The 19907-nt window shown below is 51.5% G+C and overlaps 2 protein-coding genes across 2 annotated transcripts; both read right to left on the bottom strand.

The window, feature by feature from the left end:
* Positions 1–1938: 1938 nt before the first annotated feature.
* On the bottom strand, positions 1939–13090 carry GSTT2B (glutathione S-transferase theta 2B). Its single transcript, XM_053928166.1, is given in 6 exon segments — positions 1939–2511; positions 8538–8627; positions 9371–9434; positions 10032–10119; positions 11960–12217; positions 13078–13090. Coding segments are annotated over 6 exon segments (711 nt in total). The 3' UTR covers positions 1939–2313.
* A 385-nt stretch (positions 13091–13475) lies between these two features.
* On the bottom strand, positions 13476–19846 carry GSTT4 (glutathione S-transferase theta 4). The gene is made up of 5 exons (XM_024566982.2): positions 19735–19846; positions 18360–18447; positions 16119–16269; positions 14785–14961; positions 13476–13673 (listed from the first exon to the last, which is right to left on the bottom strand). Exons 1-5 carry the CDS (start codon positions 19844–19846, stop codon positions 13476–13478), a joined length of 726 nt encoding a protein of 241 aa, XP_024422750.1.
* Positions 19847–19907: the final 61 nt, after the last annotated feature.

Here is a 19907-nt window from a genome sequence, read left to right as displayed (position 1 = left end):
GTGAGCAGACCCGGGACGGATCCGGAAACGGCCGGCAAGAACCGCCCCGCCACCCGAGCCCACTAACGCGCGCGCTGCCCTCTGCCCGAGTCCGGCCACGCCCTCCCCGCCTATTGGACGGCTCCGGTGAACTTTGGGCCAACCAGCGGCGCTCCAGGTGTCCCTCTCTCCTTCGGGTCTGGGCTGCGAGTCACTTTTTCCGTGGGGAGGCAAAGGGAGACCTGGACTTTGAGCTGAGGTCTCACGGCCAGGTCACACCCTTTCTCTGGACCTCAAATGTCCCCCTTTGTCAAATGGGACAGGGGGTATGGTAATGGTAAACGGGAGGCCAGGGGAGCTCCAGCACTGATCCTCAGCAAATTTAAGCCACCTCCCCCACCCACGGAGGAGGCTGAGTTGGAATCGCTGAGAACACTAGGGCGGAGGAGAAAGGGAGGGAGGGGGAAGCAGCCTCCCCGAGGCCCATTGCCCAGTGCTGGGCAGGGCAGCTGGGAAGGGTGTTTGGACCTGCTCTCTGCAGAGGCCTAACCCTCATTCCAAGAAAGAATTAGCCGTTCCTCCCCAATTCCAGGAGTCACATCCATTACACTCCAGTTAATCCCTTCCTGGAAGCAAAAGCCCTGTGGGGCTCAGCTAGAGGCTTGCAGGGGGGCCTAGAAATTCCCCCCTTGTTCAGCAGGGCCAAGTCCCTCCAACTGTGACGCTGGAGCTCCTGGGGTCTGTCTATAATGCCTTATTCTCTAAGACAGCTTCCTGGGTTAAGAAAACTGTCCCCGAACTCAAGATTGAGAGAAAGCCACTTGGCAAGAGGATCAGCTACTAGAAAACTTGAAAATAGCTTGGCCTCCCTGGTCCCCCACGCTCCCCAGTTAAGGAAGGCCTACCCTCCCCGCCCCCCCCCCTCCCCAGCCCAGGGGAGTGCCTTCCTGGCCCAGTGCTGCAGCCCTCTCCAGGCTGCAGGGAGCACGTTCTCCACCCCCTGCAGTGGTCTGCCCTCCTCCACAAGTCACCTTTGACTGGATTACTGCAATATCCAATCTCCCTGCTTCCTCCCTGACCACCCTCCAGGCCTACCCGCACCAGCAGCCTGAGTATTATTCTCAAATACAGTCTGAGCACACCATTCCTGTCCACGGTTTACAAATCCTAGGCATGACATTCCAGGCTGAGTGACTGAGTCCTGACCCCTAACACAGTGAAATGCTTGGTCTCTCTTTGACTCCATCTTGTTCAAGCCTGTTTTGTTCCCATGACCTTCGGGCTAATAGCTTCTGCCCAGTCTTGCATACAGACATGTTAATCATTAGAGAATTCTGCTTGAGGCTTGAGTTTTACGAAGACAGCCCCTCCCATCTCCCTGTTTCTTGACAGAAAAGAAGCTAAACTCTATCCTTTCTTTGTTTCTTTCTTTTTAGAGAGGGGAAGGGAGAAAGAGAGGGAGAGAAACATCAGTGTGTGGTTGCCTCGCCTGTGTCCCTTACCGAGGACCTGGCTGGACTGGGAATTGAACCATCGACCCTTTGGTTCAGAGGCTTGCGCTCAGTCCACTGAGCCACACCAGCCAGGGCCTGAACTCTATACTTTGGTAAGATGAATTTGAGGAAGAATAAGGCTCCCATCTTCTCAGCTATCACCTTGCCTTACTCTATCCAACTCTGACATTTTGAGTTTTGGCCTTTCAAAACATCGGACTGGTAACAACCAGGAGTGCTGCTGTTTGGTTTTCCCCCTCCCCCAACCAATTCCTCAGCAGAGATGCAGGACTCATAGTATTTGGTGCCAAAGGGCCATGTCCTTGGAGGCTGGCCCAGCCACCTGATCTGCCACCATGCCTGCAGCCAGCACGTGGACAATGGCTGCTGACCCCTATGCTGATGAATCACTTTCTCCGAGCATTAGAAGGCTAGGGGGCTGCTGTTAATTTCATTTTGGGTAACTGTCAGGGAGAAGCTGACCCACAGGGCCCTGGAAGGGGGGTTGTCTTTTGGATAGAGACCAAGACCAGGGCCAGGGCAGAAGGAGGGTCAAATAAATCACATGTGAGAGTTAGAAGTAGAGATTCTGGGTAAGCCAAGGTTTATTTCCCAGACTGAAAACGAAATGTAGTGATTAAAGGAGACCAGGTCTGGATGTGCCATTCTCATCATGGCTTTCAGGCAACCGTGGAAGATGGAGTAGGGCTGGGGACATGGCCTGAGGAGTAACGGGACTTGGGCAAGTCAACTCCGCTCTCTGGGTCTGCCCCCCTTGGGACATTGAAATGAAGGTGCTCTGTGAACCGCCTAGGGCAGAGCGGGCTCAAGGCTTCCTGTCTCATCGGATCATGGCTAGCACCCTAGGCATCAGCTTCTGCTTCATAGAAGGGTCTGCAAGTGGGTCTGTGTCCTTGGCCTTCAGGATGACCTCATGTGCCTCCTGGAAGAGGACTGCCCCCACTGCTGCCTCCACGCATTGGCTCCACGCAGCCAGCTTGGATCAGCCTTCAAAGACTTGGCAGCCAGCACCCATGGGCTGTAGGTGAAAAGGGGACAGGACAGAATGGGGTGGATGGGTGAGTCCAAGGATGACAGCATCTGCCTAGTTTGGGGACCACATAGCTCTGGAAGAGGTTACCATAAATAAGTGCAGTCCCACAGCAGGGCAGGGAAGGGGTGGAATGAGCAGGACCCACCCTGCCTAGCGGGCCCACCCTACCCACAGTGCTCACGTGCAAACCCTGTGCAAACGCTCTGAGCCTCAATGTCCTCATCTATGACACAGGAATAACAGTATACGGATGCAGATCCCGGCCCACCGATCTCAGTGCTGTGGCAGCAACACACAAAGTCACAGGGACCACAGAAGTCCTGTGGAGAAAAGGGACGGCATAGCCACTCTCTATGTGAGAGAGGGCATGAGGGCCGGAGACAGACCCCAAGAAAGCCTGACCCCTGGGCGGACGTGCTTTTATTGCCTTTCTGGGAACACTCCATCGGGGATGGTCCTCACTGACTGTGCACAGGTTCACCGCAGGTGATTGCCTTCTACAGACAACGGAGCACAGAATGCCGCTGTTAACTTCAAAGAGAAGGCTGTTACAGCTCAAAGCGGAACATGGTTGAACAAGTTACACTCAGCACTTGAGTGGCTTAGCACAGACTTACGGAAGTTCAAGATAATCAGTAAACATTTGCTGCATCAACGCAGGGTAAGGGCATTTCCGCGAAAGCAAGTCTCCTAGAAGCCTAGGTACAGCGCGGGCCTGACTCCCCACGGGAAAACCCGTCCGCCCCCGCTCCACCTAGCGCAGAACAGTGGCCAGCACCCGGTCCTGGCCCGAGGTCCCTGGTTCTTCCCTGGGCACTCTGCATTTGCGTGGGTGGGAGACCTGCTGGGAAGTGTGGTCTCCAGGAAAACGTGTGGTCCTCTGCACGTCAGGGAAAGTGTCCAGTTCCACAGACACAGTCACAGGGACCCTGTGAACCTGGCATGATATCTCCAGGGTGGGGCACGTTGCCCCAGGGGAGGGAGGTGGTATCTCCGGGGAGGCTTCTGTTGTGAGGGCCTGCCGCGGGCCTGCCCGCCCTGCATCCTGGCCCTAAACGAGCTAGCCGTGGCTCTGACTGAAGCCATCTCCTGGGGCGCTCCCCTGCTTTCTCCATCTGAACGGGACCCCCTTACAGACAGAAAAACAGAGCGATCCTCGCAGTGGGGAGGCCTGGAGTGGAGGAGGAAACATCACGTTTCCCACAAGTTAGGTGAATGACGTGCATCCGGGCCCTTGGGGTCCCGGCTTGGTGGTGGCATTAGTCTGCTCCACTTGGACTACAGATGTCCTGAGGGGGATCAAGGGGCGGCATGGCTACTCTCCAGGCCGGAGAGGGCGCGAGGGCCCCCAAAGGGCCCCAGGAAAGCCTGAGCCCTGCCCACAGAGGCTCCCATTGCCTTTCTTGGCACATTTCATCGTGCATGGTCCTCATTGACTGTGCCCAGGTTCACTGCAGGTGATTGCCTTTTACAGACAACCAAGGGCAGAATGCTGCTGATTACTTCAAAGAGAAGGTTGTTACAGGTTAAGGGGGAAAGTGGTTGAACGGGTTACGCTCTGTACACTCTGTACAGGTGTTTTAGCCACAGACCCTAGGAAGGGAAGTTCAAGATACTCAGTAAACATTTGCTGCCTCCATGTAGGGTGAGGGAGTTTCAGCCAAAGCAAGTCTTGTAGCTGCCCATGTACAGTGCAGGCCTGTTTCTCTGCAGGAGAACCTGTCCGTGGGTGTGAGTCCTGAGTCCTGGACCTCCAACCCTCTGGCTTTTCCTAGTGGGAGCTGGGCTACATTTCCCACACTTGGAATGGTTCCTATCATACATGACTCATATTGTATATAAAAAAGTGAGCCCCAGAAAGTGATAGTCAATTTGCAGAGATGGCACAGCCAAGAAAAGACTCAGCCAAGTGTAGAACCAACATCTTCCGACCCATTGAGCTACCAGGAACTAGGAGACCCAGAGGAGAAAGGTGTCCACGATTTAGGAAGGAGGGCATTTTAGGGCAAAGCTTTCAACAGCCTCAGGCTTGACAGCTGTCACTGAGACAGAGTGGCTAGGGAGCACGGGAAGAGGCTTCATGCTGAGCTTCATTCTGGGGGCAGTGAAGTTGCTTGGAGGAGCCTGATGTTTGGGAAAGGTAAACAGGACTGGGACCATATTCAAACCCAGGCTCAGGGCTTCAGTTCCCACCCCCATGCAAGGAGGGTAGAGTGGGGATCACACACTGGTGGCCTGGAGGCCAGTGTTGAGCTAATGACATTCCTTTGGCTAAAGAATGTCTAAATATATGGATCAGCTGTTGACATTGAAAAATGGAGACATTTCCTATAGAAGTCCAGATTTCCAGCTTCTTTTTAACAAAAAGGGAGCTGGCCACACGGGGTCACAGTTGCTACCTGGTAACCCTTTTCAGCATCTAAGGCTGATGCGGGGAGAAGCTGCTCCTTCAGGAGGGCACCTGCGCTCTCAGTCTGCTGGACCCCACCGAGCCCTCCTCCCTCGTTTATTTACCTGCCTGTGTAGCACTTGCAAGAGACGGTCCCCACTTTCCTTCTGTTCCTATTTGGTGCTTCCAAAGTTCTTAGGGTTTTAAAAAGTGTTTTTGTTCCTCTTTATATATAAAAGACCATAAGAGGGTAATAAATTCTGACTTATTCTCATGATGAAATACTATAGAACAGTTAAAAATTAATAAATTGTAGCCACTCATAGCAATACAAAAAAAATGCAAGTTGCAGAGTGGTATGAGAGCATTTATATAAACTTTTAAACACTCAAAGCAAAAGTGTATTTTGCTTATAGCTACACATACATGCAGTAATGGATAAAATCATGTATTGGAAAGACTTGCACCGGATCCCAGAGCGGGGTGGCTCTCAAGAAGGACTGAGGACAACAAAGAGGTCTTCTGACTTTTGTTCTCTAATGTTTATTTCTATTTTTTATAAACATTTTTAAATGCTTCTTGCTTTTATTTTTTAAAAGATTTTATTTATTTATTTTTAGAGAGAGAAGAAAGAGAAGGAGAGAAACATCAATATGTGGTTGCCTCTCGGGTGCTCCCTGCTGGGGATCTGGGCCAAAATCCAGGCTCGTGCCCCGACTGGGAATGGAACCCGTGACCCTTCGATTCGCAGACTGGCACTCAGTCCTCTGAGCCACACCAGCCAGGTCCTCTAATGTTTTTTTCTTATATAAAAAAGTATATGAGTCAGGACAATAAAACTCATGATTCAGAATTAGCCACACATTTTTTTTTAAATGAAGAGTTCTACCAGAAGTAGGATATCTAATCAGAAATTAGGGTATCAACAGTTACAAAAAAAAACCCCATCAGTCCCACCACAACCATCCTGGAAAGCAAACAAAGTTATTTTTCTTTAAAGTCACCTAAGAACTTTTATAAAAAGGAAGGAAAAGAACAAAGAAAGAAAGAAAAAAGCCTAAACTTGCACTATAGCCACTAGACTCAAGTGGCTATTGAGCCCTTGAAGTGTGACTGGTCTTGGATGTGTTATCCATGTGAAATACATACCAGATTCTGAGAACTTAGTGCCAAAAAAGGAAGAAAAAAGAATGCAAGATATTTTATCAATAAACTTTCTACTGATTACATTTTAAAATAACACTTAAAATTCTTAATTTTTTTTATTTATTGACTTTGGAGAGAGGAAGGAAGAGAAAGAGGGGAAGAGAAAGAGAAACATCGACTTGTTGTCTCACTGACTAATGCACTCACTGGTTGTTTCTTGTTATGTATGCACCCTGACTGGGGATTGAACCTGCAACCTTCGGGTCTGAGGACAACGCTCTCACCAGCTGAGCTCCCCAGCCAGAGCTAAAATATTCTAATTATGGTAACACATGTCATAAATATCACCATTTTAACCAATGTTAAGTGTTCGGTTGAGCGGTATTAAGTCCTTCACATTTGGGGGCAACCATCGCCATCACCCCTTCCCAGAACCCTTTTCATCTTGCAAAGCCAAAACTTTGTCTCCATCAAACTCTATACTCACTCTTCCCTCTTCAGTGGCCATGGGCAACCATTATCCTAGTTTCTCTCTCTATGAATTTGACTACTCTAGGGTACCTCATATAAGTGGAATCATACACCATTTATCCTTTTCTGTCTGGCTTATTTATTTCACATAGCATATTTTCAGGGCTCATCCATGTTCAGCATGAGTCAAAATTTCCTTCCTTCTTAAGACTGAATAATATCTCATTTTATGTTTGTAGCACATTTTGTTCATCCATTCGTTTACCAATGAACACAGAGACTGCATCTACCTTTTGGCTATTGTGAATGAATGATGTTGTTCAGAACGTGAGTGTAGCAATACCTCTTCCAGACCCTGCTTTCAATTATTTTGGGTTTATACCCAGAAGTGGAATTGCTGGACCATTTGGTAATTGAATTTTTTTTTTTTACTTTTTTTTTGTTAATTTTTTTTAAAAAATTTATTTATTTATTTTTAGAGGGGGAGGAAGGGAAGGAGAAAGAGGGAGAGAAACATCAATGTGTGGTTGCGTCTCACACGCCTCCTGCTGGGGACCTGATGTGCAACCCAGGCACGTTCCCTGAACTGGGAATCAAACCGGCGACCTTTTGGTTTGCAGGCCGGCACTCGATCCACTGAGCCACGCCAGCCAGGCCTTTTTTTTTTTTTTTTTTTTACTTTTTTATAGAATTTATTGGGGTGACCTTGGTTAATGAAATGATATAGGTTTCAGGGGTACAATTCTATAATACATCATCTGTATATTGTATTGTGTGTCCACCACCCCAAGCCAAACCTCCTTCCATCTCCATTTATGCAGCTTTTTAGTTTTTGAGGATCTGCCATGTTGATTTCCACAGCTGCACCACTTTATCTTCCCAACAACGGTACCCAAGAGTTCCAGTTTCCTCACGTCCTGACCGACACAACCCTTATTATTTCCTGGTGCATATCATCTCAACGAGTGGGAGGTGGTACCTCATTGTAGCTTTAATTTTCATTTCCCTAGTACTAATGGTGCTGAGCATCTTTTCATGTGTTTATAAGTAATTTCACCTGTTTCCTGTGTTTATATTAATTTCACCTGTTTCTTTTTACTTTCTAAATGTGGCTACTAAAAAATGTAAAACTACCTATGTGGCTCACTGTGTGGTTCCATTGTGCAGCACTGAACCAATGAACTAAATTCCAGAGGGTCACGAGCCCTTCCTTGATAAGCCACTCCCTTCCCTGGGGACTAAGCAGGCAGGATTCAAGCTTGCCACCTTCGTGGGATTTTTCTGAGAAGCCATGTGGGGAACTGAGGGTAGGGAGGAAAAGTAGACAGATGTCAGGGCTGTGGTTGGTGCTTAGGTTCCAAATCCCTGCTGGGGCAATCAAGGAACCTGACCCCACCCTCAGGACACCTAAAACCAGAGATGAATGGAAACTAAAACTGCGAAACAGCCCCGTCCTGATTGGCGGGAGGAGATTAACCTCCACCCAGGCTCCCTGTCAACAGTGCAGGCTCCTTCTTGGAGTATTATTATGTACTTCAACCTCTAGCCTTATACACAATGTCTTGCACACAATAATGAATAATAAAACATGCAAAGAAAGAGGAAAATGCGACTCATATTCAAAAGGATAAAAAAAAACTAAGAGAAACAGACCCGCCGAGAACCCAGGTGTTGAAATTAGCTGACAAAGACTTTAAAGTAATCATTATAAATGTATTTAAGTACTTAGAAGAAAAGATGAACCAAACAAATGAGCAGATGGTGAATTTCAGCAGAGCAAAGGGAACTCTAAAAAAAAGAACCAAATGGAATTTCTGGAAATGAAAAAATACTATCGCAAATGAACAATGTATTCGATGGGCTGAGGAGCACCCTGAGCACAACAGATCAAAGAACCAGTGAAGCGAAAGTCAGGGCGGTGGAACCCATCCAAACTGGAAAGAATGCGAGGGCCCCTGAGCCTCTTGGGCGTGATGCCCTCACTGCCCCTCTCTCAGGGCCTCACCTTATGCCGCGGGGCCTGGAGGCAATTTCTCCGCAGAGTCATGTGCTGTCACGCCAGGTGCTCATCCACATGGGCACGAGCCTGCAGGTCCTGCGGGTACCAGTGGTCAGAGACTTATCCTTGCTGAGAGGCTGAGGCTAACGCCCAAGCTCATCCTACCACGAGGCAAAATCCTACAGCACAGTGCCCTGCCCTGTGCTCAGAGACAGTTTCTGATGGGAAGGCCAGAGAGAGCTTCCTGAGTGTCAAAGCTGGACCGGAAGAGCTCTTTCCAGTCTGCATTTACTGTCATTATCTGGCGTTCAGACCAGCCTCGGGTGGCCTGATTGTTCACAAAGTCTTTCCCGCCGTCCCTTTTCTTTCCTTGTCATCCCTCTGTGTTCCTGGAGGAAACGCTGGGGCTGCTGCAGGATCATGGAGCCGCAGAACAGCGGGGCCCCTGGGGCTCTCCTCCCGCCCTGGGCTTCGGGGAGCTGCCATGGGATTGGGACAGGGATGTACTGAGAAGGGCACAGAGGATGTGTGAATCCGGGGCTACAGGAAGGCTTTCAGGAACTTGGGGTACCCCAAGGGCTGGGCACCCCAGCCAAAAGAGCAGAAAAACCTCTGTATCTGCCACTGGCCCATCTTCCTACCAGGAATCCTGCCCCCACACCCCAGCTTAACCACTCACCTGTCTTGCACTCACCTGTGCAAGACAGGTGAGTGGTTAAGAGCTCCTTTTGTGCCCAGCTAATTGTTCAAGCCACTCTCAGGAAGGTAGAGGTCCCTGGGAGCCACAGACCCCCCGAGGGGAACAGAAGAGACAGAGAAATACAGATACTGCACGCTACCCCTGGCAGATGACCGTAGGTGCTCAACACCTGGCGACCCAAGGACTCAGGAGAGATGGGGCCCCTGGAGGGGAAACCAGCACTGGCAGACTGTCTGAGGAATTCTCTGGGGCTGCACACACCTCCATATTGCAGAGATGAGTTCCAAAGCTCTGGGTTCTCCTTGTGGGAGGGTGATGTAGGTGACGAAAGGGACAGAACAAAAAGATTTGGCCTCCCCTGAAGAGGTTCCCACTCCATGGGATCTGTCGTAATAAAAAATGTCCACATATGTAGTGGGTCCTCCCATGAGTGAGGCCCACTCAGGGAAGCTGCAGCTGGGAGCTAAAGCCATTGAGTAGCCAGACATCCCTGGGCCACCTCGATACAAGTTTGGCCAGAGAGCTGTCTTCCTGGGGTTGATGCTGCGGCCTCCTGCCCTGACTGCCTCTCCCGGGTGCTCCCATCAACAATCACATGATTAGTGTGGAAGTAAAATACATCCCTGTGGCTGGTCCAGCAAATAGGCGGGGGCTTGGGGTCCAGCCTTGACTCTCTGTGGCATGCTGGGTAAAAGGGCTTTTCACCTCTGGGGATGTTAGGGGTTTTTTTGTCTATAAAGTAGAGTGTCAGGACAAGATGGTTCCAGCGAGGTCCGAGAGCAGCCCAGGGCTCCAGTTACCTCTCTGTCAAGGTGAAGTCCCCGTCCTTTAAGACAGGCACCTTCTTTAGGGGATTCACCTGGGCAGAGGCATCGCTGAGGTGCTGACCTGCAGAGAGCGCGTCATTGTGGATGGTAAGAGGAAAACGCTGAGTCCTGGGTGGTCTGCGCCCACTCCCTGCAATGCCCAGTCCCCGATTTCATAGCTCTTTCCCAGCCCGCAGCTGCTTTCCTGCATGGCAAAGGCTGGTGGAGGCCGCTGTGGGAAAAGCAGGAAGCTGCTCTGCCAGGTGGTGCAAAATAGGCCTGGACACCCTTTGGCAAGTCCCAGGGGGCATGACATCCCCTCACAGCACACCCCTCTGCAACACAGCTCAGGGTGCAGGGCATGGTGCTGCAGGCAGGCCTTCATACACACCCCACCCGCTGTCTCTGCAACCCTACCAGCTTCATGAACTCACATCTGGGGTGTCAAGTCCAGAGTGGCTGAGCTCAGACTTCCTATGATACCCTTAGTAGGGCCACCAAACATGGAGAAATAGCCTTTTCCTGATACCAGTTTAACTGCACCCAACTTCTACTGGCCCTTCTGTGTTCTCTTGCTCACCTTTCCCTGGGCACTGGTGTCACAGAGCCGGCCCTGCCTTTACGGTCTGCTGGAGCTGGAGCTGGAGCAGTAGCATGCTGGTCCTCCCCACAGCACCCAAACTTACAGCACAGTGCCCCATCCCCCACTCCCCACAGGACTTTGGCCTCTGCTTGAGTTTATCTGAGAGGTTTCTGCTCCTACAGATGCACCCAGAGAGAAGTTTCTGAGTGGCACTCAAGTCGCATCAGTACCCCGCTCAACAGCCTTCTGTGGCTCCCCATTACCCAGGATCCGGGGAAGCTCCTCAAAACCACACACGATTGCCTCAACCCTCCAGCCTCATCCACACCCACAATCCTCCCTTTCCCCTCCCTTCAAACTGTGCCTTCACCAAAGGCACCCTTCCTCCTCTCCTGGTGAAGCACATCTCCCTGTGCACACCTCTGTTTGACATCCCTTTGTCCTCATGCACTCTCTCCTGCCCCACACTCTGCAGAGGAAACCCTTGGGCATGACAAGTGGCCATCCACAGAGGATGCTGGGAAGGGATCATGATTCAGGCAGAAGGGCCAGTGCAAATGCACAAAGGTGTGGTGGGGCAGCGCTGGGTGGAAGGCTTGGCCAAGTAGAGTCACCCTACTTTCTCCTCAAGCAATATGTGGGTTCTACACCCAGATGCCAGGAGCTCAGCATGCCTGTTGTGTCCTTGGGGCTTTGGGGACCTGACAGAGAAACAAATCCTCCCATTCAGGTATAGGGTTCACCAAGCCCCCACAACCCCCTCCTGCTCCCAGTATACCCCATGGAGTGTCCTCTCTCTATCAGGAATAAGAGAAACAGAGGGCAGGGTGAATACTGGCAACGCTTGAGAAGGAGGTGGAAGAAAGGGTAGAAGGGGACTCCTGTGCAGACGAGGCGGGGCAGAGGGCAGGGCTAGACAGTTGGGGCAGTGCCTGCTGTTGTGAAATTTCAGCATTTGGAGACCACAAAGGAGGGACTGCACTCTGTCCCAGTCTCTACACTTGGGTGCCTTAACCCCTTTCTTCCCGGCCTCCTCTCCTTTCCAGCGATCCCCCGTCCCTAGGGCCAGGTGCCTCCCTTTCTCCGCCAGGTCTCTCCTTCTTTCTCTATGACCTCCCCCACTCCGCCCCTTTATGTAGCCTCAGCTGAGCCCTGTCTTCTCTTCTGTGGGACCAAGCAGAGTTTGGAGGATTACCAGAATCTCGGATCTTCCTCGTGGTTCACCTTTTTCGGCAATGGCTCCAGGAAGGAGGTGGCGCAGGGAAGGGTCCCCCTAAGCGATGTTTGGCTTCCCGGTTCCTCCCCGACCTCTCGGTTCCCGAAACCTCCCCCGACCCACCTTTGAGCAGCTCCATGGTGCGCAGCTCAAAGGGGTTGCCGTTCTTCTTGGCGAAGATGTAGATGGTGCGGCAGGGCTGGGACAGTGGGTCCAGGTAGAGCTCCAGGCCCGTGGTGGGGAAAGTGGGACCAAATTCGCGACACAGCAAACTGAGCACTGGGACGCTGGTTGTGATTTGGTGGCGTGGCAACGCCCCCTTGTGGCCGTTCCCCTTGGGACAGCTCCAGGAGCCTGGGCGCTTTGGTCCTACCGCTGGTGCTGCCCGGCCAGACGGGTGGCGAAGGAGTGGTCACCCCTCCAGTGGTCGCGCTGAGGGCCCCACTCCTAGCCCTTTGTGACTGGCTCATTGAATTTAGAATAATGGCTTCAAGTTTTCATCTATTAACATGTATGAGAATTTCCTATCATCCCCATTTTACAGATGAGGAAATTACAGCACTTGGAGTGAATACAGACCCAGAAAGTTTTCAGATATCCTGTATTTATTTCTTTGGGCTATATCCCCAGAAGTTGGATTGCTGGATGTCTCCTCATCATTTTAAAGATGGGCAAACGGAGGCCCAAAGAAGGAAAAAAAACCAGCCCAGGGAAAGCGCTGACAGAGCAGGAACACCGAAGCTGTCAAACCCCCAGTGTGCGGTTGGAGTGAAGAGAGCTGTCACAAAGTGCTCACCATAGTCCCAAGGCTTTGACACCTGCTAGAACCAGCACCTCTGGGGTGTGGAGCTGAGAGCACGGAGTCTGGAGCCAGACTCTCTGGTTTATTCCAGGTGTTCAGAGAATATACGTTGTTTAAACAGATTTCAATCGGTTTAAACACATTGAGATTTTATGGCTTAACTTATGGTCTGTCATGGAGACTATTACACATGCCTTTGAAAGTAATGTTTATTCTGCTATTTTGGGGTTGTTTTTCAAGATTTTATTTATTTATTTTTAGAGAAGGGAAGGGAGGGAGAAAGAGAGGGAGAGAAACGTCAATGTGTGGTTGCATCTCGAGCGCCCCCTAGTGGGGACCCGGCCCACGCATGTGCCCTGGCATGTGCCTGGGTCCTGACTTGGAACTGGACCTGTGACCCTTTGGTGTGCAGGCTGGTGCTCAGTGCACTGAGCCACACCAGCCAGGGCCATTCGGCTGTTCTTGGGTGGAGTGTTCCGTGTATACATGTAGTAGATCCAATGGGTTTATAATGTTCACGTCTTCTATTTCCCTGATGATCTTCTCTCTTGTTATTCTATATATTACTGATAGTGGAGTATTGAAATCATCAATTATTATTACTGAGAGTTTGGTCATATTTAACCCTTAATTTTTTAATTCTTTTGGGAGCTGGGAGGACCCACTGCTGCCCACTCCCACGTCAGACCCTCCGTTCACACCAGCCGTTGCAGGCTCACCAGCCAGGGTGGTGGTTCAGTTCTTTATTAGGCAGAGACACGGAGCTGTGTTCAGCATCTCTCCCAAGGAAAGGGCACCAGAGGGCTGAGCCAACCAGGCCCTGAGGGGTGAGTTGCTCTACTTGAACTTCTGCAGCAACTCACAGATCCTCTCCTTGACTGTTGGATCCAGCGCTGAACAGTCCCACTCATCCAGCTTCACCAGCCGGTTATGGGCCTCATAGAAGAGGTTGGAGCCAATGGTGAGCTCCACCCTCATGCGCCACTCAGCCAGCTTGGAGCTGTTGAGGAAGACATTGTGGTTGCCCCCCATGGGCTGTGGACAGACAAAATAGAAGGCATGGTCAGCCTGGAGACCAGCCTCCCCCCACCCCCACTGTCCTCCTGCAGCCTCAGTCACTCTGCGGATCCCCGAGGACTGGGCAAGGGGTCACAGGCTCTGTAATAGATGTGGGATGGGGAGGGAAGACCCAGAATCCACCAGGGTTCTTGGTCACTGGTCTTGCTCTAAGTCAGTCCCCTGAATCCCTCTCTGGCCCAATTGGCTCCTACTTTTCCAGTGTAAAGCCTCCCATGGGTCCTGCCTTCTTCCAGAGAAACCCCTTGTCCCTAGATAAGGGTGGGAGGAATCACTTCTTCCCCCACCCCCTGCCATTGACCCTCCCTCTGTGGTCAAGCAAAGGTGCTGGAATGGGAGACCCAGCAGGTAGCCTAAGAAACATGCATCCAAGATGCTCAGAAGACCCATAAGAGGGTGGAGTGGGAGAAATGTAAGGGGTGGGGATGAAACGCAGGGGCTACACCACTTGAGACAGAAAATCTGGAATGATTTTTCCTGGTGTTGATCTGCACTGCACGTTGACCAAGGACCAGGTGGCCAGAGATTATGCTGGCCTTGCAAGACACCAGACAGGGTCTAGGTTAGAACTGGCCACACCTCCCTGCATGAAGAAGCTACATGAATGACCCCCATCCAGGTATGCCCCAAAATGCACAATGGATGCTTGTCAGACCTAGAGCCAAAGGAGCTGCTCTGTGCAGCTATCTGGAGCTCTAGAAAAGAGGCACTTCAGCCAGAAGGACATTCTGGAAGCTTCTGGGCACTGCCTGGAGAGTCCATCAGAAGGCTGAGGCATCCAGGATCCTGGCTGACTGACCAAGAAATGCGGTGTTCTTCTCCCTGTTCCAGGCTTGCCCTCCTCCTATTCCCTATTAAGGGATTGTTGTGAAGCATGGATGATAGTGACCCTCCCTGGTTCGAAACTCTGAGTTTCCTGTGGTCCTCGGTTCAAGTCCTGCCACCTAGGCTTAGCTGCCATGGTTCCATGTCTCCCTCTTCACCAGCCTGTTTTGAAGTTATGGCCCCAGTGGTCACAAGGGTGTCCCCCTCTGCCTGGACTCTGTCTCCCCACCACCAAACTCCACACCTGCATCATCTCCACCAGGGCCACCAGGTCTGCCAGTGAGATGCTGTTCCCAGTGATGAACATCTGGTCCTGCAGAAACTTCTCCTCGAAGAGCTGCAGGTTTTTCTTCACCTCCGCCAGCATCTCCTGTGTCTTCTCAGCTGGAACCTCCTCCCCTGTGATCTTTGGGATCAGCATCTGGCCGGGGTTGGGGAGAGGGGGGAAGAGGAGGCTGCACCCTGGTGCCTCAGGCCTGACCCTCCAGGCCTCAGTACCCTTGTCTGCTAGAGAGATGTTGGACAGAACCAAGAATGAAAGTGGTTTCACCTCTTTCAGGAGTTCTGGTTGGTATAAGTTACCTGGGGCCATTGTTCAGAAGAATTTTGAGATCCTGGCAGGAAAGAATCCTGTGATTGATTAGTGGGTGTGTCACAGGTGTAGGATAAGAAAGGACTGGCACATGTACTCGTTACAGACACGCACCGTGATGGAGCACATGTATGACGGTGATCCCATATTATCATCGTGGAGTTGGAAAGTTCCAATTGCCTGGTGATCTCACGGCTGGCTAACGTAGCACAACGCATGACTCACCTGTCTGGGTAATGCCGTGTAAACGAGCCTACCGTGCTGCCAGGTGTATGAACATATAGAACATACAACTATGTATAGGATACAATACTTGATAATTACAATAAATGACTCTCTTTCTGGTTTATGTATTTACTATGCTATACTCTTATCATTTTTTAGAGCGTATTCTTTCTACTTATAAAAAAAGTTGGCTGTAAAACAGTAGGCTGCGTTACACCAGCAATAGCCTCTTGCATCTTGCGTTTATCGTATCTCATGGCTGCATCATTTTTTCTTGTGCTTGATCTAATGTTGCGCTGTTTCACACAGTAACGAGCTGTGCAGGCTTGCATGCAGCCTTGCAGCAGTAGGCTGCACCATGCAGCCTGAGTAAGTAGTCGGCTACACCATGCAGGTTTGTTTAGGTGTACTGTTTGGTGTTCACACAACAAAGTCGCCTAACGATGAATTTGTCAGAACACATCCCTGCCGTTAAGTGGCCCATATCCATGTTCGTCATCTTCACGTCGGTGGGCTGCATGGGCCCTTGCACTCTGATGTCCCCTAGTTCAGAATGAAATTCCTTGAGCCCTCTCCCAGTGTGAGTGAGACGAGCCCCTCCCGGGTGCACTTCCCCTTGTCCCTGTGGTTCACTCCACATTCCTACGAGCTCTGGAAGGCTCTGGAAAGCAGGGGGCACGGAAGCTGAGGAAATGCAGCTCAGGGAGGAAGGGACCCTTGCTCAAGCTCCTGGCCGTGAGCCCCCGCCGTGACCCACTCACCTTGACCCAGAGGATCTTGCTCATGGGCACCTGAATGGCCGTGTGCTGCCAGGCCATGAACTCGTCCACGCGAGCACGCGTGTGCAGGTCTGGCGGGTACCAGTGCGAGGGCGTGCTGTACTTGCGGCACAGGTAGAGGAGGATGGCCACACTGCAGAAAGGGCAGGTCAGGGCACAGCTCTTGCCTTCCCCGGCTCTGCTACGCTGCCTCCCACCCCAGAGTGGCCTGGACCCAATGCAGGGCTTCCAGCCACTGGTGAGCTGTAGGCACTGACATTCTTCCAGGGAAAGGATGAGCCCAAAGGCTCCAGGAAAGGCCATGAGCCCACTAGTCAGCAAGGGAAGGAAGGAGGACCTGCGGGGTGAGCGGGGTTGGCAGATGGCATCAGGAAGGGCAGTCCAGACAGCGGACAGGTGCGGAAATATGGGAGTAGAAAGGAGCATGGTAAACTTGGAGAAAGGAGTCAGAAAGCGTGACTGGGAGAAGGGTGGGGGACATGAATTTGGGTGGGCCAGAGGCAGACTCTCATTGTGTCCCCTCCGAAAAGATTCATTCAAGTCCTAAAGAACAGGACCTCAGAGTGTGGCTGTATTTGGAAGTAGGGTCTTTATAGAGGTAATCAAGTTGAAATGAGGCCTTTAGTGTGGACTCTAATTGAATATGACTGGTGTCCTTACAGAAAGAAGACTTTTGGACACAAAGACACACTCGGAGGGAAGGCAGTGTGAAGAGACACCGGGAGACGGTGGCAATCCACCAGTGCAGGAACTCCTGAGGCTGCCGGAATCTAGGGGAGAGGCCAGGCACAGGTCCTTACCAACCCTTGCAGGGGCATATGCCCCTGCCAATGCCTTGCTTTCAGACTTATAGCCCCCCCAAAACTGTGAGGCAATACATTTCTGCTATTCTACGCCACCCAGCTAGTGGTACTTTGCTATAGCAGCCTTAGGAAAGTAGCAGGCCCTGGTCTGCGGTCAGCTTGGGAGATACACTTTAAAATTATGAGACCACCTGTGAAGGAGTCTCAAAATCAATCAACCCTAAATCTTACCAAAACTCTAGATCCAGCTACCCATTTACAGGAAATGAAGGGACAGAAAAACATGTTCCACGACGCCATGAGAAGGCAACGAGCAAAACTCAGGCTGTGGAAACAGCACAGAACGAAGGACCTGGTTTCTTCAGCCACAACAAAAATGCAGAGGCAAAGGCGGGGCGTGGAGGGCTGTAGATTAAAGGAGGTTTAAGAGACAGATCGACCAGCTGCCGTGCCTGCAGGTTATCTGGACCCTGATTCAAACACACGGACTGCAAAGGGGATAATGAGATAATCAGAGGCTTTGGAATGTGAACTGGATATTGGGTGAAACCTAAGGAGTATTGTTCATTTTATTGTGGTGGTGTAGTGGTCTGGGGTTCTTGTTTTTTGTTTTTCTTTTCAAGGGCCCTCTCTCTTAGAAGTACATTCCTAACTTTACGGATGAGATAGTGGGGTGGCCAGGAGGCAGGGAAATAGAGTGGGGTACAGACGATGTGAAATGGGCCCCTGAGTGGATACCTGCTGGCGCTGGGTGATGGGTACCTGGGGTCACTGGACTCCTCATTAGTTGGTATTCTGTCTACTTCAGTGCACGTGTGAAATTTCCCACAGGAAAAGAAGTAAGCAAGCACTAGCCGGTCCGCTCCAGGTTAACCTCCCAGGAAGAACAGAGACGGATGGCGGAAGGGCCCCCAGAAGACTGTTTCTGATGGGGAACTTGAGTGTTAAAAAGTGTTTAGCTTTAGTTATATAGTTAGTAGGCTTGGTGGTGAATGCATGCAGAAAGCTGTTGTTCCTGGAACTGAAACATACACGGGCCCCACCTTGACTCCAGGACACCTCTGCACCCCAGGAGGGCTGCCAGACGTCACGGTGGTGTCTAAGCCACAGTGCTCCAGGGAGGGACCGGGACACAGATAAAAAGTCACCGGTCAGCAGATGAAAGGATGCTAGAGAAATTGCTAGACTGCCACTTTTGTCTGATTAACTTTTTCCTGAATTCCAAACCCCTTAGTGACCCGCTCCTGCTCTGTATAAAAAATGTCGGTTTGAGATAAGATGTGACGGGCTGTGAGGGCACATAACCGGCTGTGTCCTCAGATCGACGGCCCTCTGAGTGAAGATTCAACCCCTGTCTCTGCCTATTGGTTCTGGTGGTGACAGGCAGCAGCACGAACGCCCACTTCTCTGGTCTCATTACCTTTCGGATAAGATAAACTTTCCATCTTTGAGGCCGGGCAGCTTCCTCAGGGGGTTCATCTCCACGTACTCCTTGCTGTGGTGGTGACCTGGGAGAGGCAGGGAAGGGCTGGGGCTGCTGGCACCCCAGGGAAGAGAGAGCCAGGCCTCCCAGAGGACAGAAATGCCTCCTTCTCCATTTGCTCAAAAGGGGAAACTGAGGCCCAGAAGACATCATTCCTCAACCCAGGTCAGGGCAGGTCAGTGCCGTGGCAGAAGAGGGAGCGGGACCACAACCCCTGCCCCCATCCGAGGCCCTGCCACCCGGATAACCCCTTGGCTCACAGGAGCTGGAGGGTGCCAATCCCACCCCCATGTCTGGGCCTGAAGCCATAGCCCGCTGCTGGCAGCCCCAGCCCTAGCACAGCTGGAGTTCAAAACAGAGCCTTTCACAGGCAACCAGCCCAGGATGGGGCAGAAGTTCTAACTCTCCCTCGACCAGATGTCTCTGGTTGGAGGCATTTCCGGGGCTCTGCACACCCCTTGTTCATTTCTGGAGCTCCTGTATACCCCCCTCTAGGTTCTAGAGCAGTGATTTTCAACCTTTTCCACTTCATGCCACACAGAAACTAATTACTAAAGTTCTGCAGCACACCAAAAAATCTTTTTTTTTTGCCAATCTGACCAAAAAATAGGTATAATTTTGATTTATTTCCACTGGACGGCTATTGTTGTGTTGGCTGTTGTCACTGTTTCTTTTGACAATCTAAGAAAAAAGAGGTCAGCGCCCCGACTACATAGTCAAGTATTGCATTTGAAAAAATTCTGTGGCACGCCGGTTGAAAATCGCTGTTCTAGAAGCTCCTGCAGGTTGAGCTGCTCGAGCCAGCTCTGTGCTGGGGGTGGGAGCTGCTGGAGACCAGGACCCTGAGCCTCAATAGGGTCTGCGTCACCCTGGGTGGGTCTGAATACTGGCGGGGGAGGGGTGCGCACCAAAGCAACATCTGGGCTCTCAGGTGCGGGACGACAAGACAGCTCTGTGACCTTTACCAACCTCAACAGTGGGTGCTGCCGCCAACAAGATTCTAGACTCCCACAAGGAGAAGGTGAGGGCACTGGGTGGGAGCCCATGGGCCCCTCCACAGCTCTTTCTCCCACTCTACCTTCTAAGAGCCTGTTGTTCATCAGAGTAGGGCAGAATCTGTGGGGACTGGTGAAGGCAGGCTGGGCAGGTGGTGCTCAGCCTGCCGTTCCCTTGGGAACCTTTTCTTTCCCTGTGGAGTTTGGAAGAAGGCCATCTCCCTGATCTCTGTCTCCACTTTTCAGAAACACCCCAACCTCAAGTCCTGCCTACTCCTGGCACCAAGCCTGCCCCCGGGGAAGCGGTGGGTCCCAACCTTTCAGCAGGTCCACAAACTGGAATTCGAAGGGGATGCCGTTCTTCTTGGCAAAGATGTAGACGGCGCGGCAGGACGCTGACAGCAGGTCCAGGTAGAGCTCCAGCCCCATGCTGAGACACGTACTGGGTCCCCGCCCCCCAGCCCCAGCCAGCAGGCCCTGAGCCTATATG

The sequence above is a fragment of the Desmodus rotundus genome, chromosome 7 (assembly GCF_022682495.2).
Source record: "Desmodus rotundus isolate HL8 chromosome 7, HLdesRot8A.1, whole genome shotgun sequence".
Classification (NCBI taxonomy): Eukaryota; Metazoa; Chordata; class Mammalia; order Chiroptera; family Phyllostomidae; genus Desmodus; species Desmodus rotundus.
The sequence above is the reverse complement of the archived record's forward strand: the minus strand, read 5'-3'. Positions and strand labels throughout refer to the sequence as shown.